This window comes from Vicugna pacos, chromosome 3 (assembly GCF_048564905.1).
Source record: "Vicugna pacos chromosome 3, VicPac4, whole genome shotgun sequence".
Classification (NCBI taxonomy): Eukaryota; Metazoa; Chordata; class Mammalia; order Artiodactyla; family Camelidae; genus Vicugna; species Vicugna pacos.
In genome coordinates, this window is record NC_132989.1 from 27,337,203 (window position 1) to 27,361,195 (window position 23,993).

Consider the following 23,993-nt stretch of genomic DNA (forward strand, 5'->3'; position numbering starts at 1 on the left):
ACTTATTTAATAAATATGGAGATACCCAGATTTGCTATTTCTCCTGTTTTGGTAATTTGCATCTTTCAACGAATTTATCTATTCCATCAAAGTTGCTGGTTTTTATTGGCGTAACATTGCTTATCATTTTCCCTTGTTAATCATTTAAAAGTTTATAAGATCTATGGTGATACCCCCTTTATCATTTCTTGTATTGGTGATTTGTATTTCCTTTTTCGTGGTAAGTCTAGCTAGAGGTTTATCAATTTTATTAGTTTTTTTGCAGAACTAACTTTTGGATTTATTGATAATTTTTATTGTTTTCTTCCCCTATTTTATTGATTTATGTTCTTTTCTTTACCATTTCATTCCTCTGTTTATTTTGGATTTAATTTGCTGTCTGTGACATTGTTTGTCCCCTATTCATCTTTGTCCTCTGTTCTTGACACAGAGCTCCCAAAACCTTAATAATTTCCTGAGTGATAGGAATGAGAGGAGAATCTTTTGTTATTCATAATTAATCCCTTTCAACTATACCTGAGTTTATGCTAATGAGGTATTAAGTGTCATATCTTTACTCATTTTCAGTCTACTAGTTTTATCAATTGATGAGGGAGGAATATTAAAATCTTCAACTATAATTAAAGATTTGTTTGTTTCTCCTTTCCGTTCTATTAGTAGTTGCTTTATGCATTTTGAAGCTTTGTTATTAGGTGAACATATATTTAGGACTATTATATTTCTGATGAAACAGACCTTTCCTGCTATCTAGTGTCTGAAAATGGATGTTTTGTATGGTTTTTTTTTTCAGTCTTATTATTGTTTAAGGTAAGACCATACCTATTACTCCATCATGGCTGGAACTAGAAGTTCAGTTAAAGAGCTCTGGAAGTGGAGATCTAGTCACTATTGTGAATAAGGAAGAACTTTTAGAGTCATCAATAAAAGTTCTAGCTCAGTCTTATATAACATGTCCCTGGTTGATTTTCTGCTGTCTTAGTTTAAGACTATCCCTAAGGATATGGATGGATATGTGGACAGGAATTTATAGGAATTACAGGAATTGCCATACTTTCTGTTTTTGTTCTTGTTCTGGTTAGTATAATGATCATTTTTTCCAGTGAATTCTTTGCCAATAGCATGAAAGTTTGAAATGTGAAAGTATGAAGTTTGCCAATGAAATGCAGTTGGATATAATTGGATAGGATGAATAGTTTACTGGCTGATAATGATTGTCAAAAGGAATTAGTCAGGAAAATGTATTTGAGTTGTATTTCTGGTCTGTTTTCATTTTCCAAATATGACTCTAACTTATAAATACTTGTTACAGAACACTTTTTTAAGCAAATGGTTGACATAGTGAGTTGCTGATATCAAAACTGAAAATGCTCCATGGTGGCTAGAACATGATGACATTAGGTTGGAGCTCAGAAAATTTTTAACATAAGATACAGTCCTGATTCCTGTGTTTAAATTGTTTCTATTCCATTCCTGTATTCCTTTCATCAACTCTGACCTAGGAGTGGGATTTCTAGAGCCTGAGTAACAATAGTTTACAGTGTAGTTTCAGTGACTACTAAGGCCACAAATGTGGTAGTCTGCTGATGCAGAGGCAACATTTTCATTAAATTCAAGAGTAAGAAAATCATATCTTTTAAACACATAATTCTATACACAGGAACAAACTATACCAGTACACAGGAATGCCAAGAAGACATTAACTAAATATAGAATTATACAGCTGCCCAAAGTGTAAATTAAAGGGCCCTAAATGGAAATTGGGTCAGGTTACAAAAACTAGCAGGATTGTACAGGGAAACTGTCAAGAAATCTTAGGTGATGTGGGAGCCCTAAGTTATAAGATGATACAACAGGAAAGCATTCTTTTCATTTTAATAAGAGGCAAAAGGATATAAACAAATAAAATATCCTCCTATCCTGCTAACCTCCTATCTGCCTACCTTCTCTTCCCACAGAGGTAGAGAAAACTGATACTGACGACTCTATAAAGGCAGATAATTATAATAATTTTTTTTCTTTTTTGGGAAAGTAACCCTGAGGTCATATAACCATAAGTATGCACTTATGATGGATGAGATAGAAGCCAAACTAAAAGAGGAAAGCTGTGGTCTATTCACACTTGTCTAATATATTGTCACTCCCTCTAGGATTGCTAAGAAATAGTTACAATTGATTAGTTATAAGTTGTTATTTGGGAAACTTCTCAGAGAGCAGACAAACACAGCACACTTCTTTAAAATGTCATTTGCAAAAGAACAGATTTATTCACCTTAAGATTGGATACCTAGAAAGAATCACCAGACAGTTAACTTACAGTCATCTGGAGGAACAGTACATAATAATCATTATGAATTTATTTTATCTGGCTAGTTGCTCTTAATAACAGCTTAATGGGCCCTGTAACAAAGGGAAAGCAGGTTTTTGTAGTTCAAGTAATCAACAAGCATTTGGGCTCTGTTCTTTTCTGTCTACACTCCCTCGGTGAGCTCATCTAGATGTGTGGTCTTAAATACCATTTATTTTCTTATTATTCTCAATTCTCTCTCTCTAACCTGGACTTGACTGCTTAACTCCAGATGCAGATTTCCAATTGCCCGTTCAAAATCTCCACCAAAACGTATAATAGGTATCTCAAACTTAGCAGTTCCAAAATTAAGGTCCTAATCTCCTCCACACTTCCTCCTACTCCTCCATGTTTCCCCATCTTAGTTAAGGACAACTTCATTTCTTCCGTTTGCTCAGGAGAAAAGTATTAGGGTAATCCTTGACCTCTCTCTTCCTCTCTACATCTCTAACCTACATCCTTTCAGCTCTACCTTCAAAGTATGTTCAGGATTTGACACTTTTTACCCCTCTGTTGCTCTTCACAACATTTCTTGCCTGAATTTCGTAGTGGTCGTCTGTTAACTGATCTCTCTGCTTTCACCCTTGTTCAACCTTCAGTTTCTTATCAATTCACTGCCTAGGTGTTCTTCATAAAGTATAAAACAGATGATGTTACTGCTGTATATAAAACCCCAAATGCTTCTTACTTCACTCAGAGTAAAAGCCACAGGCATTACAGTAACCTACACGACCCTACCCAGTATAACTCTACCCTCTCTTTGACCCTGTTTGCTGCTTCTCCCCCAATTACTCATTCTGTTCCAGGCCCACTGGCCTCCTTGTTGTTCCAAGCTATGCTTCTGCCTCAGAATCTTTGTTTTTTTCTGTTTCCTCTGCTGAGTAATAATATCTTTCCTCAGGTGACTGCATGATGCCCTCCTTTACCTCCTTCTTGTTCAATACAACCTCCTTACTGGTTTTTACTCACATATGAAGCTTTCTCTACTACATTACTGAAGATGGAAATTTTCCCTATTCCTATTCCCCTTTCCTATTTTACTTCTTTATACAACATTTCCCTCTGACAACCTATATAATTTACTTATTTTGTGTACTAATGGTCTCCCTCCAACAAAATATGAACTACATGAGGACAGGGATTTAGTGTTTTGTTCATTGCTATATTCCCCAGCATAGAATAGTGCCGAGCATATAATGACACCCAATAACACTTGCTTTCTGAATGAATGAATTTATTTAACACCCTACATAGAATTCAGTTGAAAAAAAGGAGAAGAAGAAAATACAGAATAGTTTTATTGGTGTGGTAGAATGTGCTCTCTATGGCATGCTAATATTCATTGTTCAAGTGGCTGAACAAGGAATGAATAGCAGTCATTCAGCATGGAGTTTAAAGGTGAAGGAGATCAAGTGAACTTACAGTTTGTTAGTATTTTAATTAAGGAACTGAAAATTGATTACATTTAGAAAACTGAAGGGTGCATGTTAGGAATAGAATTCAGAGGAATCTCAGGTAAGTTAGAAAATTTTTCTCTCAAAATTTAAAAAGAGACAAGGAAATTCAGTCTGCTTCGAGCAAGGAAATGCTCTGCAAAGTAAGTTACAGTATATGGGTCAGATTTTTAGGTTCTCCACCTGAAGTCACCACATTTCTGTTTCTTTAGCTACTGTGTGTCAGGAGAGCAGGCAAGTCCTAAATTAGTATACCTAGTGCTAGCCCTAGAGTGAGAAATTGTGTAATTACTGTCTCAGTGTTATGCAGATCTCTCCATGAAGTCTTTTGGCTTAGAAAAAGTGAAATGATTTCTTTGCTTAATTGAATTGTATTGAAAGAATAAAGAATCTGTGCAATGTATAACTCAAAGAGGTAAATAAAATGAACTTTGCTTCATATTGACTTTCAAACTAACTGTAGGTAAAGGTTCTCACTCTTCACAATTAGCTTTCATTCAATGGATAGCAGGATATAGATTGCAGGTATCCAGTGGCTATTATGTAGTCTGTAAGTCCCTCTTGCCAGAGTAAAGATGATTCCTAAATTCTCTTTGAAGTCAGATAGTCCTAACCTCCTCCAGAGGGAGCTCAGGATCCAGCATTTTCAGGACATGGAGCCAGTCTCTGCCCTGGTCTAACAAACAGGACAAGCCGTTTATTTCCCTGTAAAACTGAACTGGTGTATGAAGATGGGGTACTAATACAGCATTGTTTTTGCTTTAAATCATTGATTTTTGCTGCCTTAGATGAGAGATGTAATAAAGATCCGTGGTAGGACTTGCGTTTCCTCAGATGAAAGACTCCAGAGTCTTAGGAATTTCAAACCAAGCCTGAGATTATTTATATACATTTCAAGCAGCACCTCCTGGGCGTCTCTGAGTAATTTCTTTGTGGCTACTAATTATCACATTGAACAGTACTATTACAATGTTTAAAGCATCTGATGCCTCATGAAAAACCTTAAAAAACAGACTTATTATGGAATAATCTGCCATCAGTACTCTTTTTTGGATTTTTGTTTGATAGATTTGAGTTGGGAAATTTAGTTCCTTTAGTTGCTATCCTTCAAACAGAATATCTAGTGGTATCAGACTATTTTTTGAAACTATACCTGTGAACTCCTGGGGCTTCTTTCTTTTTAAAAGTATTTGTTGAATAAACATTCAATTTTTATTAAAAGCCATATAGTATAATAGAGTCCACATTGTTAACAGATTGCCTGAACTAGAATCATGGTTTTTACCACTTTTTCACTGAGGAGTATGTATGTGGTGCTTTGTTGCCTCTGTTTTACCAGTTGGAAAACTGGGACAAGAATAGCATATCTCTTAGAGATACTGTGAGGACTTACTGAGATAAGATTTAATACACACAGGGCATAGTAAATGTGTACTGATGAAATTTAGTTGTCTACATGGCCTTTGGAGTCTCCTTCAAAGATGCAGAATTATGGTCTTTAATTTTAGTTAAATTTTAGGTCTAGAGGTACCCTTTACCCTTGTTGTATACTGTCTGTGAAATTCTGAGGGAACCTGTGCCATGCTCTTCATTTGTTTAGATATGAAGACAGCTTGGGTGACATACATCACATATCTGCTCTGCATGTATAAAATGTCCCATTAATACAAGAATAAACATGGCATTTAGAGTTTCAGAAAAGAAAACTGTTTAATATGTCTCCTTTTGAAGTTTGGAAGAAAATTAATCTCTGCAGACTCAGTAGCACTTTTTAGAGTAGTGTCACGTCAAAAGGGAGATACTAATATTGAAGTTATGTTCTATTCTGGGAAAACTAAGTCTAGACCAGCAGTTTCTATTTTTTTAATCTTTTGAAGCTACATTGAAATTTTCTCAAGAGTCTTTGTGCATTAGTGGAGCACCTAAGGTGATGGCTGTGTTAGGGTGCTGAGAAGATGACTTACTGATTAATGTAGGGAGATGCAGGTTTTATGGAGCCTGAAGCTTTTCAATTTGAGAGCCCTTTTTTGGGAAAAAGAATACAAAATTACAACTGCAAAATTGCTAATCTGTTTTCATGGCCTTGGAAGGAGACTGTACAAGGGAGGGGATTACACTGGCTTCTTGGCAAATATACCTCTGCTGATGGAATTGCCATTACTTGATTCTCTGTGGCCACTGGAAGTCATGCAGAGAAGTGGATTACGGCAGCAGCAGTGGCAGTTGAATTGGCAATCAATGAGGTCAAGCTTTGAAATCTATTGGGTATATATTCGTGTGATGATTAAGAGAGCTGGCTCCAATCCTTAGGCCAAGTGGAGTTGTTATAAGTGGAAGGGCTTACAACTGTAGCTCAGTAGGTTGCTGCTGTGTGGCACTCATTTCCTTTCATTTGGAAGAAGGAACATAGAATACGGTCACAGTGATAGGAAGCACCCTGATGCATTTAAGAACTTGAAGGATAAATTTTGAAAAAAAAAACTTGAAGAATAAAATTAAAATTTAATCTATTAAATATTGTATGGTGTCTGTTTTCACCACAGTAAGAAAACTTTACTTTTGTTGGGCACCAGTTACCTCCTAATTGTCAAATTCAGTGGCTTTCTTTAAGTCTTCATTTTCCTGATTTTCTGTCACATTTGACACTACGAATTGTCTTTTCCTTCTGGAAACACTCTCATCTTTTTGTTGCATCTTTGTTTTCTTCTCATCTACAAACAATTTTTTGCTCTACTGATAATTTATCTTTACACCTATTTCCCCATCAGCATTCTCTGAGGTTTAGTTTTTAAGCCCTCCACTCTTCCCTGCTTCCTTGAGAGAAGTGTGCGGCTCTTTTAGCTTGACTACTACCCCTGGGGTATTTGAGGGTATTACTGCAAGGTTTGTAGTTCTGACACTGACACTAATCTGCTAATATTTCCACTTTATCATTTTGTTGTTTCTTCAAACTTATCATATCTAAACTGGATTAATTTTTCCCCAAACCATCTTTCTCTTCCCTCCTAGATTTTCTTATTTCTAAAAGTGGTATCATGGTTCTCCCTGGCTTGAAACTTGGCATCAACTTCATTTTTTTGTTTCAAAATATCTGATAGCCTTCCAGGCATTAGGTCTACTTGACTCATTCTTTCTAGCACACTTTGGTCCTATCACATTGTATTAATTTTTCTTTCTTAAGTTATATAGCCTCTCTAGGACTCTTCCCATGCCAGGTGATCTATTTTCCCTCTTGACTATCATTTTTATTGTTTATACTATGTATACTATATATAAACAAATATTATATGTTACACATCCTGCTTTGTGATGCTAGCTGCCTCTTAATTTATATCTTTGTACCTTTATACCCTACCCCTAGTACCTTCATATAATTAGGTACCTTAATATATATATGGAACAAATAATTTAAATTCCAAGTGGCCTTGGTAGTTTAGAGGCTTGCTGAAGAATCAGTGAATGATATTAAAAGTGATCAGTAATAATCTGAGGCATAGATGTCACTGAGCAAGCTGTCAAAAGAAATCTTGGTTTAGCAGTTAGTAGTGTCATACTGCCGTTCTGCTTTAAAACTTTAGAGCACTGAAAATTCTGTTTGCCTTTGGGGAGATATAGCTGAAGTTTTCCTGAAGTTTCAGCCTTCTTAGATCAAAAGCAATTTTACTTTTTCACTTTTAGTGATATTTGTACTAGATATCTGACAATACATGTGCTGGCTATCCTGAAAAGTTCCAATTATAAAATCTTTCATTAGTGGCCAAAAGGTACTATTGGTTTAGAGCCTGGGTTTTAGCAGGTAACTCAGATGAAAGCAGATAAAGTCTAGGACCTAAGCAAAGTGGGAAGTTGTATTGGAAATTGCACATAAAGCTGAGTCCTTAAAAATTATAACCCTGAGTAAAGAGTGAATTAGGCAAAATCTACTCCTCAAAGAGAGATTGTAGAGAAATTTGTCTGTCTTGTCCTTGGCTCTAGATGGAAAAAAACACAAACCAACAACCTTTCTCCTAAGAATTCACATCCATCCTTCATACAGGTTTGGTGTCAGAATTCACTCTACACATGCGATCCCCCAAAACCCAAGATTAGAATGTGGTTTAAAGTGCTACTGTATTAATAATAAAACCAGTTGCCTAGCAGAAGCAAACACAAATACTCTCTGGAGGAATGCACTTTAAATGAGGGTCTTAAAGAATTCCCACAGATACATTTACTGTGAATATGGGCTCACTGTTAAAAAATCACAAGCAAAGAATAAGCCAACATGAATGGGAGTTTACAGAAATAGCAAACAGACTCAAACCTGCTAAGACTTAATAATTAAACTTGTCAGATACATAATATACTGAAGCTTATTTACCATACGTAAAGAAATAAAGAGAATATTGACTGTATGATTCAAAACAAAAACTATCAAAAATAACTGGGCAGGTTTGGAAAAAGAGCATAATAGAATACCCATCTAGAAATAAAGGCATAATAATTGAAATTAGGATCTTAGTGGATTGATCAAATAGTAATTATATAGAGCTGAAGGGAGAATTAGTGAATGGAAAAATATATCTAAAGAAATTACCCAGAGTACATCCTAGGGAGACAAAGAGGTGGAAAAAATAAAATCGAAGTTAAGAGATGTATGTGATGTATGAGAAAGTCTAACATATGGCTAATTAGATTTCTAAAAGGAAGAAATAGAAGAAATGAGAGTGGGAAATAGTCAAAGAAATAATAGCTGATAATTTTCCAGAATTGATTAAAAAAAAAAACAAACCCAAGAATCCTCAGATGCAGGAATCCCAGTGAATCATAAGACTAACTAAAATGAAACCCACTCTTAGATACATCATCATGAAAGCATAGAACACCAAAGAAGTGAAAAAATTAAAAGCAGTCAGAGTAGATTGATCACTATAAATGAATGTCAGGTACAGTGACAACTGACTTCTCAACAGCACAATGGAAGTCATAAGACAGCTGGAATAATATCTTCAAAGGATGAGGAGAAAATAGCTGTAAACTTGGAATACTGAGGCAGATTAATTAATAGTCATCTCCAAATATCTGTTTTCTGCTTCTTTTGTAATTAAATCCTTGGTTTTTAACTGAGCACGTGAATACCTGGAATAAAAACTACTTTTCCCAGCTTTCTTTACAGTTAGGATTATCAGAGAAGTAGTGAAAGTAGTAATTTGTATTAAGTTCTAACAAGTCAAAGGTTTTGCTTTATTGCTGTCAATTTCTAAGCTTTCTACAATTTCTGCGTCACAGAACAGGGAGGAAGTGATTCAAGGAGAGGCTGCCACTTTTGGTGAGTTGATGAGGCAGAAATATAAGCTTGGGGAGGTCAAGGTGGCTAGAGTTTGCAAGGCTCAAATACCAGAGAAGAGAGAACTATGTAGAGAAGGAACTTAGAAATCTGCATGGGTTCCCCTCCAGTCTTTGGCTGAGTACTAATCTGTGCATGTGCTGCTTTCATACAATATCGAAAGTGAAATGAAAATTCACTGAAATGAGTCCAAAGCAAATTAGATACTGTAGAAGAAAATATCAGTAGCTTTAAGACATGGCAATAGAAACCATCCAAAATGAAGCACAGAGGAAGATTGAAATAAAATGAAACAAAACTGAAATAAAAACAAAATGACTCTGGGATAGTATTAATCAGCCTAACATACATGTAATTGTATTCCTAGAAATAGAGAGGAAAGGGCAGAAAAAATATTTGAAGAAAGAATGGTTGATATGTTTTCAAATGCATTGAGGAGTATAAATCCTCAGGTCCAGGAAGGTCAGTAAACCCCCAAGCAGGTGAACTAGCAAGTCACAACTGGGAACTGATATATCTAAAATATATAGTAAATTCCTAAAAGAAAACAACAAGAAAAAACCAACATATCCCCCAAAGTGAGCAAAGGACAGAATGAGATATTTCATAAAAGCAGGAAGATGAATGGCCAGTAACATAAGAGCTTCATTACTAAGCAGAGAAATGTAAATTAATACCACAGATGCCGGTTCTCAGTCTCACCAATTTGGCAAAAACTAATTGTCAACACCAAGTGTTTGTGAAGATATGGAGTAATAGGGTCTCTTATTCACTGCTGGTGGGAGTGTACATTGGGACAGTCACTTTAGAAAATCTGACGTTATCTAGTAAGGTTGTAGATGGGCACACTCTATACCCCACTGTTCCTGTTTACCCTAGAGAAAGTCTTGCACATGGACTTCAGGAGATAAGTATAAGGATGTTCTAGCAGTGTTGTTTGTTAAAGCAAAAATTGGAAACAAGCCAAAAGTCCTTCAACAACAGACTGGATAAATAGAGAGATAATTAATACACACAGAGTGAAAATGAATGACCTACAATTTTATGCATCAACATTAATAAAATCTCACCAACATCTTTCATCAAAAAAGCAAGTCACACTATGATTCCACGTATATAAGTTAAAAACCAGAGAGGACGGTAATAACTCAGTGGTAGAGCACATATTTAGCATGCACAAGGTCCTGGGTTCTATCCCCAGTACCTTCATAATAAAACAAAATAAAATAAATAAAATAATAAACATGCAAAACTGTATCTCAAAATACACAATATATGATTAGATTATAAAGAAAGGCAGGAATAACAAACACAAAATTCAGGATAGCAGTTCTGTCTGCTAGGAATGTGATCAGAGAGAGTACCTGGAGCCTCAGTGGTCCTAGTAATGTTAGGTTTCTTGAGTCACTTGGATTCAAGGGAGTTTGTTTTATTATTATTCTTTAAATATGCTAATTATTTTGTCAGAATTATATTTTCATTATAAAAATATTTTAACAAAAAAAGAAATTCTTATAAACTAAGTGTAGGGTGGAGATGGATATTAAAGTCAGCACAAGAAGAGCAGGACTCCTGTAGAACATCCCTATGGATGATTATTCACTTTGTTTTATTTTTTATTTTTAATTTGTATGTGTATTTTTATTGTGAAACATTTTAGAAATATAAAAATGTATAGAGAATAATATAATAATCACTTATGCATCCATGACCTCATGTAAAACTATACAAAAATAGTTGAAACCACTTGTGTAACCCTCCCCAATTACATTCCCTTTCCTGCATCCCCAATAATCACAGTTATGAAATTTGTATCTGGCATGTCCAGATACAAATGCCTGATTTTATGTATGTACCCTTAAAACTTTGTATCATGTAGTTTGTATTGTATTGTTTAGCATGTTTGGCATTTTACATAAATGGTATCACTCAGTACGTGTCCTCCTGCAACTTATTTTTCCCCAGCTTCTTTTTCTTTTTTAATGTTTGTCCATGTTGATATGCAGGATTCTTTACATCCAGTTTAAATTTGTGTTTCCAATGCTTCAAAATTTAAAGAAACCTTTTGCTACAGGAAATATCAAATATATACAAGAGTAGATATGCATGATACATGATCCCGCATGTACTCATCACCGAGATTTAACAATTACTAACATATGGAGAATTTTGTTTCATCTATTCCCCCACTCATTTCCCCACTTCTTGTATTATTTTGGAGCAAATCCTAGACATCAACATAATTCTGCCCTAAATATTTCAAAATGTATATCTAAAAGCTAAGTCTTAGTGGGGGGGGGTATAATTCAGTGGTAGAATGTGTGCTTAACATGCACAAGGTCCTGGGTTAAATTCCCACTACCTCCATTAAAAATAAATAAGTAAGTAAACCTAATTACTCCCTCCCCCGCGAAAGTTAGCAAAATAAATAAGTAAATAAGCTGTCTTCTTTTTTATAAATAAAAGACATAATTATGTCCTTAAAACTGTCAAGTTTCTTAATAGCATCAAATATCTGATCACTGTTCAAATTCCGTGTTTCTCATATTTTTACATTCTGTTTGTATCAAGTCTCTCTTTTAATTTTCTTAAATTACTGATGGGCTGCCCTGTGCAAGGCATTGAATGAAGTTCTGTTGAAGATGTGTGGCTCTGAAAATCTTACTCTGAGCTTAGGGCAGCCATTGTTGGGGGGAGAATCTAAACTTCTCCAGGTGGCTTATGGAAACCAACAGTCATTTCCACAGATGCCTAGTTTGTTCATCACTGATAATCATTTAATTCTGTGATAATGTTTTTTGTCCTTCCTATAGACCTTGTGTAAAGAACTTTTGTAATGTATCTTCCTTCTTAGATGGTTATGCAGTTACTCAATATTTACTGTTTCATGTGAGATATAAATAATACTTCTTTGTTTACTAAAATTCATTCTAAGCGAATACTCATTTCCATCATCCTACCATCCTTGTTTTTCCTTGAAACTGAAGAAGAGTGTCGGATTAGACAAAAGAATGAGGTTATGGCCAAATGAGATAAGGTACCTGGAAGTAGACTGTAACCTGTAAGGTGCTATACACGTGGTCATTTTTATAGAATAGTTAGCCCTCATCTCTCACACACTTTACTTTTGTACTCACTATACTTCCAACTTCTCCTTAGTTCACCTGTCTTTTTTGGTTTTGGTTTGGTTTGGGGGGTAATTAGATTTTATTTATGTATTCATTCGTTTATTTAACAGTAATACCGAGGATCAAACCCATGATGTTGTGGATGGTAAGCATGCACTCTATCACTGAGCCATACCGTCTTCCCTCACCTGTCTTATGTTTAGGCTCTTATCCATCATTTGGGCCATTGCAGCCAAGCAACCTCTGCCAGGTCTAAGGTGCAGTCTTCAAAGTGTTGCTCTTATTGTTGGCCCAGTGGTACTTATGTGACAAGTTGAATATTTTACTCTTTGAGGATAAAAATAAAAATTGTTGGCAGTAGGAAAATGAGGCTGCTGATGCTAAGGATTAGAAACGTCACTGTCATGAATGTAATAGCATCAAAACAAAGATGCTCCTTAGGGGTGCTAAGAAGTTGCTAATTAATCTTTAGCCTCATCTGGAGTTACTTACCTGCTAGATGACATATTCAGTTGTGATGAAAAGGAAAAAAGAAAGAATATCTGTAAGTGCTGGAAACATAATGTTTGATACTAGGAATAAAATGTGAGATGTAATAGGGATTTTTATAATATTTTTAGCTCTCTGGGAATGAACTGTCCTTTAAACATTTAAAATGTATGTTTGACCATACATTTGACTTTTGAATGTTTTCAGAACATGAAACTGCCTGTAGTTGAATAAAGCTTCCTCTCCCACAGTCACCCACAGAGATAGAACTCTGGAGATAGAGAGAAGAAACCAGCCTAGCCCTGCCTATGACAGTAGTGCTCAGCCAGCCTAGAGGGAAGGGCAGGAAGAGAAAGGGGGGGTGGTGAGCTCTGTCCAGGAGAACAAGCCATTCCTCTTTCTTTGGCAGCCCAGGGCAATTATTTCATAAGGAGTCATCTTGATGTTATGTGCCCAGTTCACATGCTCAAAATATGCTGCCCAGCTACATTGTTTCCTGTTGAGTAAGCATTGTAGGTGTCATCTTCTGGTATTTGACTGAGGCAGGAACCTGAGCAGTCTCACCTGAAGTCTTGTTGACACTGAGAACATGGCATTGACTTAAGGCATCATTTATTGCAAGACAGAGGATTTCTTCAACAGTTAGGTTGGCCAGCTTCCTGCAGCTAAAACTCAATGATAGTCATTGACCTCGTGGTCTTGATAATCTGTAGGCAGGGGTAGAGGATGCAGCACAGACTTGTAGCCTTCACTATGTGTTCTGCCCTCAAATTACAAGTACACCAAGAACACACATCACAACTGCATCATCAGGAGGAGGAGGCTAGAAGTGCTTCTAGCCCTACGCCATACTTAGGTCCAGCACTTTGTGCTTATTTTTTGGCAAAAGCTTTGGGAGCAGAGGAAGTCATAGTCTGATCATTATCATTTGACAACATCACTGATACTACTTTTCCCTTGATAATCCCCTAAGCTCGGCTATGTTCAATTATATTTCACTGTATTTGCTCTCAAGAGGTAAATTCTGTTAGCAGAAGGGGAAATGGTCACAGTCCTTGGGGGAAAATGTAGCTCATACTTTGAGATTATCCTGTAAAAGAGAACCTTAGGGAAACAGTATCATAATAATGATAATGAGCCACAGCTTTATTTAAACATTAGTGAATTGTATTTGAGTTGCCAATATCTGTTTGCTAACTAGATTGTAAGCAGTTGTATGGCAAAGAACCAAGTTTTCTTCATGTTTTATTCCTTATGGCACTTAGTACATGGTGGGGATTCATTAAAGTACAGCAGAGAAGATACGTATAGTAGTAGTAGTAGTAGTAGTAGTAGTAGTAGTAGTAATAATAATAATAATAATAATAATAATATAATAATAATAATACGGCAGAAAGTAGTTAGTGCTGAAAAGAGGTATGCATGATATATGGGATCCAAGGAGAGACAGAACTGGGGGAACTTAAAGTGCTTCAAGGGGTGGTGTCTCTTGACAGACAGATGGACCTTAGTAGTCTGAAATAAGGGCTGTCATATGTTGGATGTTTATTATGTGCCGGACACTGTGCTAAGCATTTTACATGCTAATCCAACCAAATCCTCCCAGCAACTCTGTGAGAAAGGTACTATCATTTTCCCCATTCTAGAGCTGAATAAACGTATGGCTCAGGCAGATCAAGTGATTTTTATCAAATTCCCACAGCTGGAAGGTGACAGAGCCAGGATTCCATCTAGTCTGACATGAAAGGTATGCTCTTAAACACTGGGCTACTTGTCCCTTATTCTAGGACGTGAAATAAGTGGTTCTGTTTGGAAGAACATGGACCATGTTCTAAAAACACTGACTAGTTGATGTCAGTGATGATGCGAGAGAATAGAATACGTGGAGATTGGAGAACAATGGGGAATATGGTTGCTCCAGTAAGTCAGGGACACATCTCACTCAGAGAACTTGGAATGCTACAGTAAAGAATCAGGGATTTTCAGAAGGTGATAGAAGCATGAATGCCTGTTATTGAAGAGGCAGGATTAGCTGTGTACTTTAGGAAGACAACTCGGTGTGACTGGGCAGGATGAGAAGCAGAAAAACGAGTTAGGTGGCTATTGCAGTAGTGGTACAGGAGTGAAAAGGCATGTGTAGCCCCAAGAATATGTGCTTTCCTCCGCAAGCCTGACTGGGATTGTTTCATTTTAAGAAAAACAAAAGCATGTTCAAAAATCTAGACTCACAAACGACATAAATTAGGGGATAATTATTGATTTTACAAACTGCGTTCTATTTGAGAGCTTTTAAAATACTATCTCCTTTAGAGAATTTTTTGTATATAAATCTTTGGGGACTCTATAAACTAACCTATAGTATGTAATATTTTCTTACAGGAACATTTGTCAATCAATCATTACCAATTAATATGTATATATCTCTTAAAACAAACCTCCCCCCCTTTTTTTTACATGACTCTACTTTTAGCCCTTATGAATGCTACTAAATGTTATTACACGTCCAATAAGTTCCTAAAATATTTCCAAAGAAATAGAAGCCAATAGAAATAAGCACTGGGAAACTCTCAGACTATTGTTTCTGGACTGTGCTTTGAATCTACAAATAATTCCCTGGATTACGGTGCCCACTCACATTCCTGAGCTGTGTGTAGTTCTGAGGCCACGTGTGACACCATGACACGGGCAAATCACACAGTCTCCACTTGTCCGAAGGGACTCACTCATAAGAAAGCAGACTCTCTTTCCTTTCAGGGGGATTTCACCCCGTGATTCCTCACACAAAAGGGCAGAATAAAGAAATAGCAACGATTAGGTTGACTGTGAGATCTCCTCTTCCACTTTCTGAGGTCTTATCAGCAAAACTAGAAGCATGCCCTGTTTAACCGCAGAGCCTGTGGGAATGGCTGTTTTACATCTCTATGGCTATGGAGATACCTCACGTCTCTCCACTGGTCAGCATTTTTTCTTTGCTGTCTAAAACATGATCACCTGGATATTATGGAATTATTAATTTCAAATGTGGGAGTGATTATGTTAAAATGAATTTTTGTCTTTTAGAAATACATACTTATTTATAGACGAAAGATTTATAGATGAAATTTTATGATGCTTAGAATCTGCCTCAAAATGGCACAGGATGGGGGAAGCCAGTGGGGGTGCAGATAAAATAATAATGGCCTTGAGTTGATGATTATTGAAACTGGATAATGGGTGTGTGGGGGCTCAATATACTATTCATATATAAATTAGTGAATAGTGATTAGTTTTACCAAAGGTCTACTTTGTATATATTTTAAATTATACATAATTTAAAAATAATAACTGTTTAGTTAGAGGGCAGAATTAGCAATGTTTAGATTTTGGGTTGAGTATTGTAGTGAAAAAAGAGAAATGCTGATGAATTTTTTCTAGAAAAATGTGCATCCCAGTAATTTCTCTTCTCAATGCATCGTACACTATTCTGTCCATCACCTGCTCCAAGTCTACATTAACGCCATAGAGCTATGATCAGTTTCCTATGCATTTGCCTGTGCCTTTTATCTATATTCCTCGAGCTTTTTCAACTCTGATTTGTCCCTTTCATTATTAGGTTGTTAATCTCATCAGGGCAGAACTTTCCATATGACCAGCCCCTCACTCTATAGCTCTGAGTACTATGATTTCTCAAGAATGATAAAAAAATTTTTTCAAAAAGGTAAGATAGGAGATTAAACCGTGTAAGCCAGTATTTTTCAAAAGACTTGCAAAGGGGTGGTGATTTATGTTGGTTTATTTGTCAGAAACATCTGAGTTCATTTCAGGCACCAAAAGTGATTCTCTCTGAAGCTAAGGGGAATACATAATGTTTTTCACAGTAAGGCTCATACCAGAAGCCAGGTCTCAATTTTACTGGCCAACTCCCCACCTCCACCCAGGTCCTAGAGATTTACCTTGGAAGTTTGTTTTGAAAATTTTAGTCTGATAGGCATTAAGGGCTAGATTGAGTGCCCCATTTAAGAACTATAATCTCTAGTTTGGGCTTTCAAAAGGAAGTTCAAGGAGGGTGGCTTACCTCTTAAGCAACCTGCTAAGATGATGGAGTGAACTGCTGTAGGGAAGTAGTGACGTTATCAGCCCTTTCTGGCCTCCACACTGAAACTGGAACTCTTGGTTAGGAAATAAAGGAGGAAGTGAGGCAGATTCATCATTGCTTAAGGAGCTAGGATTTCCTAGCTGTTGGCTGAGGCAACAGAGGGAAACTTTCTCATGCACATGCTGGGCCCCAGCTGAGAAGGGCTGGGAGCTGCTGGTTGTCAGGATGGACCCACTCATCTGTGCTGTCTGAGGAGCTCACTAGAACTGCTGTGACCTTGTTTCTTCTGTATCTGACATTATTCAATACCTCTAGGAAGTTTTCACTTGAGGAAACCTTTTACAGCAGTTCTGCATGGATAATTGGCAAGTATGGCTTTGATACAACAGGTAAGATTCGATTATTTGAAAGTTTATTCCACTAAATGGACATTAACATTTAAGATTCCCCTTCCCTTAGTGCCATAAAAGTAGTTAAAAAACATGAGTAGGGAACAGGCCCATGCTCCAGGGGTTCAGAGGGACAGACAGAGCAGGTAATCTGAGCCCTTGGAATCCTAGATAGGCTCTCAGCCATCCTTTTTCCTTTAGGAATAGGCTCTTGCTCAGTGGTTAAGAAAGAAAAATCCAGCTTACTAGAACATCCAACCACTCTGCAGAAGTGTTACCAGAACGGAAAGGAATCTTGGCCTTCCCCTGCTTTTAGGTAGGCACGCCTCAAGTTTAGACTCTGCAAGGTCTCCTGCTCTATCTGTTCCTTGAAGGGCTCTGGAATGAGATGAAGCTCCCATCCTCCTGCCCAAGACCTAGTTCAGCCTGTTTCCTCTTTTGTGAAATACTTCATCGGGAGACAACTCAAATCTCCCTTGTCTTAATTTGGACCCATTTCTTCTTGATTAGTCATCTGAAATGACACAGTAACTTCTTGATCATTATTAAGGAACTGCTTCTTGAATTTTTTTAGGAGCTTTGAGCCTCTCAGAAGAAAGATACTTTTAAATTCAATAAACAAATATAAAAATAATCAAACACAGTATACCTTAGACTTGGAATCAAGTAGGAGAGAGAGTAGGGAAGGTAGCCTGAGACCTTGCACTGAGCTACAGGAGACAATTCTGGTTTCCATCATTCTTTTTTTCCCCTCCATCTTTATGGAGTTACAATTGACATATAACATGTAAATTTGAGGCCTATAATGTGTTGATTTGATACACTTGCATTATATATTGCAAAATGATAGCCTTAGCTAACACCTGTGTTACATAATTACCATTTCTTTTTTGTGGTGAAAACATTTAAAATCTACTCTTGGTTTCCAACATTCTTAATGTTAAAAGATCAGCGGACTGAGCTGACACAGCAGGGAGAGACGCTGACTCTGGATTCACATGGAGTAGACCCAGACCTCTTTAAAGAGAACTTCATCAAGCCAGTGATATGGGGTAGTAAATCTTAGGATAAAGGGTTGGAGATCTAACAGAGAGACAGTGTGGCAGCAGGCAGGCTTCAGGACCCTGAGGGGGCAGGGTTTCACAGGATCGAGGGATGCTGGAGCCATTTGAGAAGGATAACTGTCAGCCCAGGTAGATAGTGCTTGAGCAGTATGGCACTGTTTGTTCAGATTAAGTATTCATATATCCTATGATGAGATTTGTGTAGTCTGTTAACACTCTCCCCTTTCCTGCACTGACCAGGAGTGATGTTACACACAGTGGAAACCTGGTGGAAGTGAGAATGGGGGAACCGTTTGTTGGCAGGGCCACCTCCTGCAGTTGTGGAGATTGTGTCCTGAGCAAGGCTTTTACTGAGGGGGACAGTGAGTAGGAGCTGAGACCCAGCCTGAGCACCACCTTGCCAAGCCTTATGCTTTACTGTGCAGTGTGTCCTCCAGGAGGAAGAGATGCCTTTTCTAATGCATAAAGAAACACCATATGGGTGAGAAATTGTCTAAAGAGATTGCCACATGGGTCCAAAATGGGACATACATGAGGCTGCTCATGGTGGCATTGTTTTGGGTGGTGGGAAGTTGGAGGCACTGGGAGTGCCCATTACTGGGGAGCAGAGAGGCCACATGTGGTGTGTGCACCTGGTGGAGGACTCTGCAGCAGTCAGGAGTGATGGACTGGAGCGCATATAAAAATGCGGATTGGTCTTAAAAACAAAGTGCAAAGTGGAAAAACTAAGACACACAATGAAATCTGTATCATGAGGCTATTGATGTAAATTAAAATACATGCAAACCAGACAACTCCACACACTCCACAGGAACACATTCAAGCCAAAAAATAGAATTCAAGATACTAGAGTGGTTGCTTACAGAGGGAAGGATAGAAGTGAGTAGTGGGACTAGGAGGAAATATATTCATACATCCAGAAAACAAAAGCATAGCCTTGTGTGGACCAATTAGAGTATAATGTCCCATGAACTGAAGTATGATTAATTTAACATTCTGCACCTGAGATCGAACTAGTGAAAACTAAATAAATAAAATTAAGTGGCCTGAGCCTTGCCATTTGAGGCTTTCCTCAACCCACCTGTTGATCACCAGTATGGCTTGATCAGCATGATCACAGCTTTTTAATAATGTCATTTATAGAGATTTATATCTGGATTTGTGTGATCTGCCTTATAACCTACCTGCCCTCATCAAACTCAAGGATGTCTGGTGCTATCTTGTTCCTTAAAATCCTTGGAAATTCCTTGCCTTATCACTATTATTTTATTTTTCAGATAGCCATAAACAGAAATGAAAGCATTTACTTCCCTGGGGGATTTAATCAAACTGTGAAAACTATGTTAATGAAGAACAGGGATTGCAAAGAAGGAAAGAAAGCCCTCAGTTCTGTTTGGCCTGGTTTCCAGTAAATCTTGCATCCACTTTTTGTATCCAGCCAAGGCTGGAAGCAGATGGGTCAGGCTGGGCCCCTAGTCATTGGGATACAGCATCTTGGCTTCTTCAAAGATAGGTCTAGGTCATTCTAGAGGCATGCAGTCATAAAGTACCTAGAGCTAAAAACTTTCACCATGTAAAAAAATACAATTTTTTTCTGAGATATTTCTTGGCCAACTGTGTGTGCAGCTTAAACTAAAAAAAGACCCAATACTATCCAAATTAGCATGTGTTCTATAGGTACCCAATAAGCATAAGTAAGATTGAATGATCTTTTACCATCCATTCAGGGACACCTCTTCCTCATGTGGCGTCTTATGTGTATTAGAAATGTGCCTCTTCCTCTGAAGACACAGCCCCACAGTTAGACACAGGTGTGGCAAGCGGAGCTGGATTATAGCCCCACTCACCCCGCTGGTTGTTCAGGGCACAATCTACACAACTGTAGGATGTGGCCCTGCAAACAAATAAACTCCCCACTTTCTCTCTTCTACTAGATTTCCATTGTTTGCGACATCTTTCTGAATTGGTATAGGAGAGGCAGGCTTAACTGACCATCCTAATTGCCAAGTGAAGCAACAGTATCTCCTATGGCATATGCTATTCTGGAACTTTACCCCTGCCTCTATAATGGTGGAGGCTGATTCCACTGTCCTTGAGTCTGGGTGAGCTTGTAACTTACTCACAACCAATGAAACACAGCAAAAGTGACACAGTAATTTCTGAAGTTAGGTCATAAAGTGACACAATACCCACCTTGTTGGCTGGGATGCTTACTTACACTTGGAGCCTTCAGCTGCCATGTAAGAAGTCTGACTCTCCTGAGGATCATGCTGTGAGGAAGCCATGCCATATAGAGAGGCTGTGTGTGGGTGCTCTGGTCAGCAGTCCTAGTTTTTGAGTGCTTTAGTCTCCAACGCCAGACACGTGAGTAAACGAGCCTTCAGTGTATCTAGCTCCCAGTTGTGAAGTCATCACCAGACTTTGAATTTTCCCAGCTGAGGCCCCAGACAGCTTAGAGCAGAGAAGCCATCCCCACTGTGCCCTTTCTGAATTCCTGACACAGAGAGTGCATGAGCACAATAAATTGGTGGTGGTTTTATGCCACTAAGTTTGGGATGGTTTGTTACACAGCAGTAATAACTAAAAGACCTATTATCTTCAACAGCACCAAAGAGTAGAGCAATAAAAAAGGATGGGGAACTGTTATAAATTAAAAATTGAAGAATTATACTCAGCCATAACCGACAAGATAACGCCATTTGCAGCAACATGGATGCTCCTAGAGAATGTCATTCTAAGTGAAGTAAGCCAGAAAGAGAAAGAAAAATACCATATGAGATCACTCATATGTGGAATCTAAAGACTCATGGACAGAGAATACAGACTTGTGGTTACCAGGGGGGTAGAGGGTGGGAAGGGATAGACTGGGATTTCAAAATTGTAGAATAGATAAACAAGATTACACTGTATAGCACAGGGAAATATACACAAAATGTTATGATAAATCACAGAGAAAAAAATGTGACGAGTGTGTATATGTCCATGAATGACTGAAAAATTGTGCTGAACACTGGAATTTGACACAACATTGTAAAATGATTATAAATCAATAAAAAAATGTTAAAAAATTGAAGAATTATAAACTAAAAGAGACAGAAGGAAACAAATACAAATGACATTGCTTGGCTCCTGATTAGGATGAACCATTACAGAAAGACACTAAGGAAAATCAGGGCAATTTGCCTTCTGACTGGATACTGCATGATATTAAGGAATAATTAATAATTTTAAAAATATGATACAGTGGTTATTGAAAAAAGCCTTATTTCTTACAGATGTATACAGAAGTATTTTAATATGAAAATATCTGTGATTTGCTTTAAATTGATTTTAAAATAGAGATGAGGGGGGATGGGGTACAGATGTAACAAGATTGCTGTATGTTGATAATCATTAAGCTGGAGGATAGGTACATGGAGGTTTATTATATCTACCTCGGTACATATTTGAAAATTCTGCTAAGAAAAAAGTTTGACAAAGGAGAGGATGGTAGGTCCTCTGTCCTATTCTTCCAGGCCATGGTTTTGTGCTGACAGGTGCCAGTGGTTTAAATAGATTGCTCCTCGTGTAAACATGACCTCTATGTACTTCTGGAGGCTTCTTGAGGCCCAGGACCCTATGCTAATGTGGAAATTTCAAGTAGAGAAAGACTAGCAGAGGAAAGCATATTCTTAGGTAAATGTCTGGGCTCTCCTCAAGTCGGTATAATTGTATAATTTTTGATGGCTAGAATTCCTGAAAGACAGAATTATCTTCCCTGACAATACCCAGCCTAGCACTAGGTACACAGAGAGGTCCATAGACTCTTGGCAAATTGATTTGAATTAAGAAACCTGATTATTCAGGATTAATTCATCAGTTTACTCTGAAGGTTGGGCACTGTTTAATTTTGAACCTTGAAATGTATCTGTCAGCAGAAAAATAGGTGAAAAGGCTGCATGTTGCTATGCAGATGATGTCCTTCCGTTTGCATATGGATTCTCTCCTTGAAGAAGGGCTATTAACTCATGCTGCAGCCTACTGCTCTCTTCTTGGTTTTGGCTATGTCACTAAGCCCAAAATAGAAAATTCTTTTACTGCAGAGCAGGGAAAGAGGTTTAAATTTATCAGTTCAAATAACAAAGGGTAGCATTATACTGGCTTTTCTCGGGTGGGGGTAGGGAGAGAGAATGCCTGCTGCATCAAGGAGGAGTGATTTGACACTGGCAGGGACTGGGACCCGGAGACAAGTGTACACTGTGGTGAGTTGGGCTTGTTTCCCATCCTGGCCCTTGTCACTCCCTCTTTCCAACTGTGTCACCTCTTTTAGGACATGGGAAAGCAGCTGAACCACTGGGGATTCAGCCCCAGAAATGTCCCTGAAGTTATTAGACTGGAAACAATTCTTGGAGCCAAACCCCTTCTCTCTCAGCATTTAGAGAAGTCAGTACCTTGCCTCAAAGTTAAATAGCAGGGAGATATTTTTTCCTGTCAAATGGTCAAACATTTTACAGGATCTCTGGGGTTGGAAAGAGTTTGGGGCAAGTGGCATTCTCATACATTGCTGGAGGGAGGTAGGCTGATCCTCTCATCTGGAAGGCAACCAGACAAGATGGATCCGAGGTACAGCAGAGGATGTAGATCCAGAGGATCTCTCATCTACAGCTGGTGGAAGTATAAACTGGTTCCCTAGACAAACTCTTGTACATGTACAACATGGGACATTTACAGTAATGTTCACATCAGCAGTGTGAACAAGAGCTAAATCCTAGAAACAATGCACTTGCCCATGAGGGGGAGAGTTGATGGTAAACTGTGGTGTAGTCATGCATTAGGGTATTTTACACCAGAAAAAATGAACTACAGTGAAATTTAAAGATATGGATAAGGTTTTTAGCAAAATAATATAAAGTGCAAAAATAAGTCCTGAAAGATTACATACATGATACGCTTTTTATAAAGCTGTGAACAGTTTCTTTTTTAAGTGAACAGTTTTTTAAAAAATCATTCTTTAGGAGTACCTATAGATACAGTAAAACCATATAAAAAGAAAAAGAAGGAAATAAACATATGATTCAGGATGGTTCTCTTAGTTGGGGAGCACAGGGAGGTGAGGGGGAAGGCCTTATGGGATTTTTAAAATTAATTAATTTATTTTGTGGGGGAAGGTAATTAGATTTGTTTATTTGTTTTTTAATGGAGGTACTGGGGATTGTTTGTTTTGTTAGTTTTTTTTTAATGGAGGTACTGCCTTATGGTTTAAATATTGGTTATTGTTGAGGTCTGAGCTTTTGAGGATTGGTGGTGGATTTACAGGCACTGATTACATTATTTAAATGAATGAATTTACCACGCAAAATAACAGAATCAGGCCATTGGTTACAATTATGATAGTGCCATGAACCAAGGATTATGGTTAATCCAGTTCTGTGTCCCTGACGTTAACAAAACAAAATAAAACAAAACAAAACAAAACAAAAGCAGTCCCAGAAAAGTCACAGAAGTTATCAGATACTTTGCACAGTGATTCTCCTTCTAAACATTTATCTTAAGGAATAAATCAAGATGTACATAAAAATTTATAAACAAGAATATTTATCATGGTATTTATAAATATAAAAATATGAAAGAATCTAACTACCAAACTAAGGGACTCGTTACATAAATTGGGATGCATCTGTATACTTGAAAATTAGGCAGTTTTAAAAAATATTATAAGAGTATTTAAGTATATGGGAAAATATG

General features: G+C 37.4%; 1 protein-coding gene and 1 non-coding gene across 13 annotated transcripts in view; both read left to right on the forward strand.

Moving 5' to 3' along the window:
* CDKL3 (cyclin dependent kinase like 3) overlaps positions 1-21,465 on the forward strand; it is a 62,444-nt gene extending 40,979 nt beyond the window's left edge. For 11 of the 12 annotated variants that reach the window (XM_072957236.1, XM_072957235.1, XM_072957233.1 and 8 more), the window contains one exon: positions 20,875-21,465. In XM_072957236.1, the coding sequence (XP_072813337.1) occupies positions 20,875-20,887 (13 nt within the window). In that variant the 3' untranslated portion in view covers positions 20,888-21,465. Of the gene's footprint in view, positions 1-14,387; positions 14,404-20,874 lie in introns of those variants that run through there. The other variant, XM_072957239.1, reaches the window with a different exon arrangement.
* TRNAV-AAC (transfer RNA valine (anticodon AAC)) lies at positions 11,420-11,491 on the forward strand. Its single transcript has one exon. It is a non-coding gene; the product is annotated as a tRNA-Val (tRNA).
* Positions 21,466-23,993: the final 2,528 nt, after the last annotated feature.